The sequence below is a fragment of the Diospyros lotus genome, chromosome 12, assembly GCF_014633365.1.
Source record: "Diospyros lotus cultivar Yz01 chromosome 12, ASM1463336v1, whole genome shotgun sequence".
NCBI classification, from domain to species: domain Eukaryota; kingdom Viridiplantae; phylum Streptophyta; class Magnoliopsida; order Ericales; family Ebenaceae; genus Diospyros; species Diospyros lotus.
The window spans coordinates 26,559,128-26,569,537 of NC_068349.1; the positions used below are offsets into that span (position 1 = coordinate 26,559,128).

General features: G+C 35.3%; 1 protein-coding gene across 2 annotated transcripts; it reads right to left on the bottom strand.

Annotated features, from left to right (window-relative positions):
- Positions 1-4,362: 4,362 nt before the first annotated feature.
- On the bottom strand, positions 4,363-10,068 carry LOC127787720 (cation/H(+) antiporter 18-like). Of its 2 annotated transcripts, none has more exons than XM_052315792.1 (4): positions 9,856-10,068; positions 8,348-8,598; positions 5,825-6,826; positions 4,363-5,745 (listed from the first exon to the last, which is right to left on the bottom strand). In XM_052315792.1, exons 2-4 carry the CDS (start codon positions 8,540-8,542, stop codon positions 4,516-4,518), a joined length of 2,427 nt encoding a protein of 808 aa, XP_052171752.1. In that variant the 5' UTR covers positions 8,543-8,598; positions 9,856-10,068; the 3' UTR covers positions 4,363-4,515. The 2 variants fall into 2 exon arrangements, with proteins under 2 accessions (XP_052171752.1, XP_052171751.1); XM_052315791.1 differs by having other exon boundaries at positions 9,463-10,068.
- Between the last annotated feature and the right edge of the window lie 342 nt (positions 10,069-10,410).

The window sequence follows — 10,410 nt, forward strand, 5'->3', positions numbered from 1 at the left end:
AAATAATAAAGAAAATGAGAAAGAACAAGAACAATTCTCAAAGAGAGAATTATAAGGAAACAACTAAACTTTGATTCAAGAATAATAATCACCCTTACAAATGCAATCAAGTGAGCTATTTATAACCCACAAGATGCAATACAAACCACACAATTTTAATTATTCAACTAGACATAATTATATCTAATGGGCACTCACACACTTAAAGTTAAATGGATTTTAGCTATAATACACACCTAATATTAAATGAATTTTAGCTAAAATACATACCTAATAAAGCACTCATAAAGTTAAATGGATTTTAACTATAATACACACCTAATAGTTAAATGGATTTTAGCTAAAAAAACACACCTAATAAAGCACTCACAAAATAAATAAAAATAAATAAATAAATAAATAAATTTCTACAATTGGGTTTTTGATCTTCATTAGGATTAAAAATAATACTTGGGCCTTCTCCAAATGATATCTTTCATGGGTTGCTAAAGTTGGGTCTTAATTCTTTTAATTCTTCATAGGCTTTAATTCTTCATGGACTTTAATTCTTCATTCTTCAATCCAATTTGAGTCTCCAAGCCCACCTTCTTCATGCCTACAAAAAAATAATAATTTAGTGTTATTAATAAATTATATATTATATATATATATTACACATGACACATATATATTAGATTATATTATATATATATATATATTACATGCACGCATGTAATGATATATATGCATTATATATATTTATATATATTATTATTTTTAAATTTTACTTTAGAACTTCATTTCATTCATTTTTCAATTTAAACTTGCATATAACCATAAAATATATATTAATATCTTATTTAAGCCATTTTTAAGATCAAAAGAAGGGCGTAATTATAACAATTTTTTTACAAAATTAACCACTAATCACTTCCCACCCATGCTATAACCTATTGCAAATTGAAGTGCAATAGTTGGTAATCAATTGATATTCGAACATCAATAACTGCAGAGTGAGGCACAATAGATAGATCCACAAATTACTATTGATTGTCTCAACAATGGACAACATAATGCTTATAATACAATCACTCTTCAGTTTTTCAAAATAAAGGAACTGTTTTCTTTTTTAATGGAGGTGTTGGAACAGGGAAAACATTTATGTATAATATGATTGCATTAAAATGTCGCAACCTTGGGCATATCGTTCTTACTATGGCTTCATATGAAACTGCATCATTGTTACTAGTAGGAGGTTGCACTGCACATTCAACATTTTTCATTTCGTTAGATGTCTTGGATAATTCGAATTATGGGCTTAATAAACAATCATTACAAGCTGAGTTATTTAAAGAAACAAAACTCATAATTTGGGATGAAGTTCCTATGAAACATAGACATTGTGTTGAGGCGGTTGATCGTACATTGAAGGATATTTGTGATAGTGAAAAGCCATTTGGGGGTATTACTGTGATAACCTTGCACAAATATTGTTTATCCTAAAGTGTTGTTGTAGTGTTCTATGTAGATTAAATCACATTTTATCAGAAGGTAACCGTGTACATTTATTTCTATTGATTATGTAACTTTTTATAAAATTTTAATCTAATAATAATTTGAAATATTAACTTTTGTAGGATTGGATTGAAAAATCTATAGGGCTTAAAAGAAGAAATATGACTAGTTTGCTTTGATGAGAATGTAATAAGGAAATTTCAATCTTAAAGTATTTTGATATATGCATATTTCCAACAAATGTACTAATCTATATTTTTTTTATTTTCACAAATTACTAGATTGTTATGCATGCTCCTCATTGGGGATACATACAAGTTGATACAAAGACTTTTTGGAAAGTAATGAGGAGAAAGTTTGGGCAAACACATGTTTGAAGACATGTTATTGATTTTTTTTTTGTAAATCATACATATTTTGGAAAGATTTAACCAACTTTTTGTAAAGTTTTAACCAACTCTTTTGGTGTATGACAATATAATGTTTGTTTTTCTTATGTAGTTATAATTTGATGCCAGTAGCACTAATTGGTGTGCATTTTAATTTTAATTTCTTTTAGATTGTAGAGTACCGGCTGTTGTGTATTATTTGATATTTAATTTTTTTTAATATTTGATTTGTTTGGAATTGTATAATACAAGTTGGTATTTAATTGTAGAATACATGCTGGAATTGTAGAACACAAGCTGATATTATTATATTAAAATTTATTACAAGTTCTTCACAAATTTCAACATAATACGTATAAATTATTTATTGCAAAAATTTCAGAGGATACCTTGTCAAATTTTTTACTGAGTATCCACTTTTTGTCCTTTTTTATTTCACTAAAGTCATGACATTCAAAATGATCAAACGATTTTTAGTTTAATGTATATTTATATTCATTGTTTGATTATTTCGTGTTTAAGAACTATATACATTGTCTTTAAACACGTGATTAGGGTTGGCAATTGTTCGGTTTGGTTTTGATTTTTGCCAAAATCATAACCAAACCAAACTTAAAATACTAAAACCAAAACCAAACCATTAACCCATTAGTTTTAAAAATTAAAAACAATAATCAAACAATTTAGTTTCGGTTTTAATCATGATTTTTTTAGTTTGATCCATACCAACAAATAAAGACAAACTCTTTCAAATAGCATTCATAAAAATTTTTGATAATTCCACAACAAATAAAGACAAATTTTTGATAACTCCACGAAGACGAAATCTATATAGCTTAGCAAGAATGTTTCAAAGTTAAAACCAAGAAAATAGCAAAACCTTTACAGATGAAGTTAAATAAAATTATAAGTGAAACAAGCACCACATTTGCTACAGAAAAAGTTAAAGTGCACCTAAATAGAGCCAAAATCATCTGAGCTTTCATCATATGATGTCTCCATAAAATCAAATGATAAGCATTTGAGTGATAATGAAAATGCCAATTCTTGCAACTTGCTTCCAGCTGCATTTGAATTGAGAAAGTAACATTACGATCGCAAAAAGGAAGTTATAAAGAAAAGACCAGAACTAATGCTGCAATTACAGAGTAAGCATGCTACCATCATTTTTAAGTTAACATAGGGAAGTTAGCGATATTTGAAAGATTTGGAAAAGTGACTGATCCTTGAAGGAGCAAGCCACCCTACGATGATGGGTAGAAGCCAATCCTGGATTTGGTTGGTTATTCATTAAAAAAAAGTACAATTATTAATAGGAAAAATCATCAAAATGATAGACTTCAAAAATGAATTACTTTCATATCATACATTATACATCAACAATAAACAAACACATGGATGTCAAATTGAACTAAAAAAATTGTGGCTCATTTCAAGCCAAAAAAAAAAACGGTGGCTTATACTCAGAAAGGAGTGACAAACATACATCAAAGCTACAAAGTTAACAAGTGTAAATAAGCTATTATCACTATGTATTAATTGACATTATGGCAACAAGTTGATATACATTATTAGTGCACTCAACTGAGAAGATATGCAGCAACTATAAATTTAAATTCGACCAATTGAGAATTTAAATTCGACCAATTGAGAAGATATGGCGAGAGTCGAGAGGTAGCGATGGCTAGTGAGAGTGAGAGGCAGCGAGGGCGAGTGAGAGCAAGAGAGGCAGATGAGTTTATACGCGTGAAACAGTGTTTGGTTTTTTCCCAAACCAAACCATTACCCAGTCAAATGATTTTTTTTTTGCGTTGACCGGTTTGGTTTCGATTCGATTTCCCACGATTTCGGTTGCAATTACCATCCCTACACGTGATATAAGGCAAGATGAGTTTATACGCGTCTGAGTTCAATGCTTAATTATTTCACGTTCAAATTTAATGTTTGATTTTTTTTAGTTGCACCGTGCTAAAGGCACGAGTTATTCCTAGTATATTTATAAAGGGGTATGATAAACTTTGAAAGGAGAGGGCTTACATTTCTTAGAATTATCCGTTATTTTGTTGTTTCAGCTTGGCATTTTTGTTGTTTTTTTTTTTTTTCATCACATAAAGGTAAAATAAAATGATCAAAATATAATAATTTATTATATATGATCAAACAATCTCAGGTATTATTATTCATGGATTCAAAATAATACTTTACTAAAATTTCAAACTCAGATACACTTGGATCACTTATTATAATTAAGAGTTATCAGGTTAGCATGATTGATTGATTAATTCACATGTTTTTTAGTTATTAATATTCATAATTAATTCTAGTTACCCCACAGCCCACAGAATATCCATTAGTACGCATTATCCCTGTTGGCGTTGGCGTTGGCGTTGGCGGGAGGCAGAGCAACAGCTTGTTTCTGAAATTTTAAGTTTGTGATCTAACAACGGCACCCGACTCTTTAACATTTTCAATCAAGCAATTGAGAATACTGGGAAATTTGTATAAATCCAACCTAACACTGTGACTGCAATAAAGAGGACTTTTGCATTTTATTAGTGTCTCACTAATCTATTCCAGCACTAGAACCACCCCCATTTTTACACACACACACACACACACACACACACACTAATTAGTCAGTTACTTCAGAATCTGACTCAGGTGACCGCTCCTCTTCTCCCTTCAGCGAAGCCAATGCCGCCGGAGACAACTGGCTATGGTATTGTTGCACCACCAAGACAGATGCCGTCGTTGAGAATTCCGGTGAAGCCAATAAGCCGCCGACCGGGCCCAACTCAGGACACCCACTGTTGTTTCCAGTCAAAGATGCAACTAACTGGCCCTCGGGCATTCGTCCGACCAGCAACAGATTGCAACGACTGTTCTCCCGGATAACTTCAACTATTTCTGCGCCATTAATCACTGTTCTTTCTTCATACTTGATGGAGCTGTCCTCAGAAACTTCCTGCTTAAATTTCTCAAGGAATTCTTCGTCTTCTGACCTTGTATCAGCATTTGAGCTGCTGCCATTCATGTCAAGCCTGACAATCTCCCCCACGGCATTGAGGTCTACCATGAAGCGAATAACATATAGGCTGATGCCAGGGTGCTCAGCCATGCGACAACCATAAGCAAGAGCTTCACGATCATCAGCGCCCCCGAAGAATATGACTTTAATGCTAGAATCAACATTACTTGCAGATATGTGAGTTGTACCACCAAGTCCACGATCTACCAAGATGCCAACTGAACAAGGTGCATGCTCAAGAACCCGGCGATTGACATTCCGAAAATCAGTTCGAGCAGTCTCCAGCTGCCCATCCAGTCTCTGGTGCTTGTGGAAGGGGAGAATGATAATCGCAGCCCTTCTCCTTTCCGCACTACCACAAATGTCCTCGTGCATGGTATTCATTGATGAGATTGCTGTCATCGGTCGAATAGACACGTGGCTCAGATGTCGAAAAGCCTCAAAAGCAACAACAATTTGGTTACTATTAGACTTCTGTCCTTTATTCCAAAATGGTACGCCGTTCCTACTTGCCTTGTGGACCATTAGAAGTGCAGATGACCTCTCAGAGAGCTCCATGAGGTGCATTGCATATACACGAAGTCCCTCCTTCTTCTCAGTGCCACGAGATCCCTCAATGAGATTAATCAAGCTGGGGATATTCCTTGAACTGTGGAAACAGCACAATATTCGAAGTTGGGTATTTGGGTATTTCCTTTGAATTGTTTTGTGCTGGTATTCAGCCTTTCCCGTCCTTTTTGCTGGCTTGTAGACAGCAATAACTGCAGGTGTAGTGATGAAGGTAGTAAAAAGAGCCATCAGAACCATAATGGCAAATGTTTGATCATTCAATACCTGCAAAATGAATAATGTGAGATGATCAACATTGCAAACATGCAGTCAACAACAAATTAACATTTGAACTGAACGTTACCCCTCTGTCTTTCCCTATGTTAAGGACGATGAGCTCTACTAAACCTTTGGTATTCATTAAGAACCCAAGAGCTAGAGCCTCCTGAAAAGGCACTCTGCAAGCAATCGAGACTGCAACAGTTCCTGCAATTTTCCCAAAACAAGATGTGCTGATTACCAAAACAAGGAGACCCCACGACTGAAGCCCTTGAATGGTAGCTATATTGGTCTTCAATCCAGTTGAGACAAAGTACAGAGGCAGGAAAAGACCAGATACAAGATCTTCAACCTTTTCAACAAGAGCACTTGCGAATGGCCCATCCTTTGGGACTAGAACTCCAATCACAAAAGCTCCAAATAGGGCATGAATTCCAATAGAATCTGTGACAAATCCTGCAGCCAGAACAGCAGCTAGAGTCCCACACACATACAATTCATCCACTGGTTCTCCCTCTGCACAACGTTGTGCCATCCATTTGAATATAGGTGGGAGAATGAATATACAACAAATGACAAATGCACAGCCGCACAAAAGGACCCACAATGAAATGAGGGGAGAATGACCATCGCCAGAGAGGGCAATGGCAAGAGCAAGTAGAATCCAAGCAACAACATCATTGACTGCTGCTGCAGGCATGGCTATTCGGCCAACATCAGCAGTTAAAAGCTTGAGTTCAGCCAGGATACGGGCCAAGACAGGGAAGGCAGTGATTGACAGGGCCACCCCCATGAATACAAGAAATGGGACTCCTTGGACACCCTTGGAAATAGTTTGTCGGAGGATAAATGATGCACCAATTCCTAGTACCAAGGGAAGGCTAATCCCAGCAAGGGCAATGCTCAAAGCTTTCTTTCCAGTTCTACGAAGGGATCTTGGGTCTAACTCGAGGCCTACAAGGAACAAAAAGAAGAGCAAACCCAGATTGGCTAGTGTATCCAGTACTGTATAGCTTTTTGATGGAAAAACCGCATGTAGATAAGTTTGGCTGCGACCAAGAGCTGAGGGACCAAGTAGAATTCCCCCCTGCCAAAATAGATAGCAGAAGTTAATTTATCCTGGATAAACAAGCCATATCAACTGTGCCTGCCAATATATAGGGTGGGGAACATACAGTACAGAGGCCATATTGCATAATAATAGTTTTGCACGCAATAGTTCTCCATTCAAAAAATTAAAGGAAAAAAAAAAAACTGATAAGTTCATTATGGTTAATGGTTGGGATTCTAAGATGCTTTTTCTTTTTTGTGAAGTATATTCTAAGCTGCTTGATAAGTATCTTAATTCCTAATCCTTCAACTTTCTGTTACTTTCATTTGTGAGGTGGAAGAAAAGAGAGGAGCATGCTATTTAACAATGTGATTGAAATTTGAAAAGATAATATTAGAAATGAGGTTATTCGTAATAAGGTAGGAGTAGTGCCAATCGAGGAGAAGATGAGAGAGACTAGACTAAGATAGTTTGGTCATGTGAGAAGGAGACCAAGAGACGCTCTTGTGAGGAGAGTTGATGAAATAGAACAATTAGTCAAAAAAAGAGTAGAGGTAGACCCAAGAAAACTTTGGGAGAGACATTAAAATTTGATATGAAGTATATGGGCCTAAATGAAAATATGACAAAAGATAGAAATACATGGAAGTCTAGAATTCATGTAGCCGACTCCACATAGTGGGATAAAGGCTAGATATGTTGTTGTTGTTGTATTGAAATTTGAAAAGAGAGATTCTTTTGTTTTTCACTACTGAGTACAAAGATAGTAAGAATATGATGTTCTTATTCTTTAAGTAGTGGACATATTTTATAGGATTATTCCCTTGACTCATGTTCCCAAATACCATATGTTATGTACATGGCAGGGACTAGAGATGTAAAAAAAAAATAAATAAAGAAACTGAGATTCCAAAGGATTCAGACTTCCTCCAGAATCATACCTCATCAAGAATATGATCCTTCCATATGGTCTTCTCCCACAAATTATTCTCAATTTCAGTAAGCTTTTATTTTTATTTAATTTTGCTGATAAGCTTAGTCCCTCGCGGCAGTATGGAAAGCATGGAGTAAGAAACTTAATGTAGTATTGATAAAGAGAAAAAGAATCAGGATGTTTTTTGATTTGTTTAGGCAACAAAGCACTAAGACTGGACTTCCAACCGAACAGGGTCATTTCTCCTGGAGAAATTCATATTCAGACTCATCAATGGATCATCTGGATTTAAAACTTTTAGAGAAGTCTTTGGAAAACCTTACGAAGACTGAGTAGAGACCATATGAGAGGATGAGTCCAACAATACAAGTTTTAGTCTCCATATCTTTCCTTCAAATACACTAGATTTAAATCCTTCTTAAAAGTACTCTAGAAAATCTTAATAAGCTTCAGTGGATATCATGTGATAGGTTAAGTTAAACAAGAAAAGCAAAATATCCATAGCTTTCCTTAAACTATGCTATATAATGCACATAAATCCATAGCATATCCATAGCTTTCCTTAAACTATGGCAAAAGAATGAAACACTCTAACAAAAGAAAAGAAGGGGGAACAGACTTACGACAATCTCCGCAATAACACGAGGTTGCCTTAATGGCCTTAGTATAAAAGCGAGAAAGCGGGTGAGAACAACCACTAGGCATATCTGTAAAATGGCAAGAGGAAGTGCATAGTCAAGAGGGTTGTCACCCTGGAAAACTCCATTGGACGTGACCTTCATGGGTGGTGGACATTTTATAGTAGCATTCAAGGCCATTTTGATAGAAACCAAACCCCAACCAATAAAACACCGCAGAACTCTCAATCGACTACCTGCAAGTCATGTCATTACAAAATATCTGTTAGATTACAAGCTCTATATGTTAAACAACAACCAAACACGATAAACAAAGAACTGCACATGTAGGATTTCTCTGATAGAAGTCCAATGAAAATTAGAACTTGATTGATTGTTTTATTTATTGGATAATCAATTCTCTCATCCATGGTGTCATATGCTTGCATGGCTCTTTTGGAATAATATTCAAGAAATATCTAAATTTAAGTTTTTTGCTTGGATCATAATTTTGAGAGTTTAGGACATTTAATCTAAAAGAAACTAACAAGTTTGGAAAACAGGTTGCTGGAGTTACATGTGAATATCAGGTACAAACTCTTAACTAATTACTATACATACATAGATATCCATTGGTAGGTCAATATTGACAAAAAGATGTTATCAGAAACTATACAGAGGGGGAAAAAAAAACTGAGTAAGCTGAGAGCTTCCCAGAAATTAGAGATGAAACATCCTCAGCCATCCAATCAACAATACCCGAAAAGAGTGGCGTTCCTGTGGTTCTTAACTCTGAATTTCTTCTCTTCTTTTTGTTTTGCTGGATTAAATTTCCCAATTTTGAACTTAAATAAACGTCCTATGCTATAAGCCAGTAGGATAAATTGCAAACAGAAGAAAAAAAAAGAAAAAAACTGAATAAAGGATTATCTTGATACATCCTACACACTGTTCAAAAATATTTAACGTCTGGATGAGTAGGATATAAGATTTGAGGAATTTAATCTTGCTACTAGCTCATATCTAGATCTTCGAACAAGTGAAGGACAAACTCACTAATACTGTTAGAGTAATCAAATTAAAAAATAAAATAAAAAAAGAATGAGCATTTACAAACTTACAAGTAGATGGACTAATAGAATCAATGCAATTAGAGATTACTGTATGCGGAAGTCATCAAATACGAATTCCCGTGAGGAGAGGTTTTTTCCTCAATATACTATCTAAAGTACTTCAATGAAATAAATTCGACGAGAAACAACGGCATGGCATTCTTGTCTTCTGGAATTACATGGCTTCCCAACCGAACAAAGAAATCGACGCGGAACTTGCATGTCAATAGTTACAATGTATCCTTCGGGAAATCTGTCCCCCAACCGTCATCCGGAGTTAAAAAAAAATATCCATTCCGTTTGAATTTGCCGATACAAAAACAACGAGAACGAGATCACGTTCTCTCCTATTCACACCAACACCTCAATCCCCTAAAAGATAAAGCGAATCAAACGAATCACCTGACTCTGAGAGAAAAGTTGGGAAAAGAAACTTCGATGTTTGGTGTATCTTTGCAGTCGCCCGTCTCAACTCTCAGTACTTGAGATACTGGGCAGAAAGAAACAACGAAAGCAACGGAAGAGGGAGCGTCTGAGAGAGAGAAAGAGAGAGAGAGGGCGAATCGTCAACCACGCACGTGAGTGGAACCCCGTCTTCCCGTGCATTCCGTCTTCAACGCGTTCGGATCGCAGGAACGTGACTGACTTTGCAATTTGTAGGTTGCCTTTATTTCACCCCCTTTTTTTTTTTTTATGCCCAAAAGGTCAATAAATTTTCGACATTGTTAGGATAATGCTACACGAATTAACGCATAGACAACGTGATAAACAACTCATATTGAAATGACAAATTTATCCTTTACTTTAATTACAAATCTATCTTCAATCAACCAAAAAAAATTGAAATCCCACCCAACTCCTGCTTCTTCTTCACCTTCTCTTTCTTTACCCACCTAACACCTGCTTCTTCCTCACTTATTTTCTCTCTCTCCCTCTCTCCCGCCTGCGATTGTGTCT

Excerpts from the sequence above, each read along its gene's own strand:
- LOC127787720 (XM_052315792.1), bottom strand. The coding sequence starts at position 8,542 with ATGGCCTTGAATGCTACTATAAAATGTCCACCACCCATGAAGGTCACG. Across the intron at positions 6,827-8,347 it reads GTGTTATTGCGGAGATTGTC|GGGGGAATTCTACTTGGTCC; the intron begins GTAAGTCTGTTC and ends CTATTTTGGCAG. Across the intron at positions 5,746-5,824 it reads ACATAGGGAAAGACAGAGGG|GTATTGAATGATCAAACATT; the intron begins GTAACGTTCAGT and ends TTCATTTTGCAG.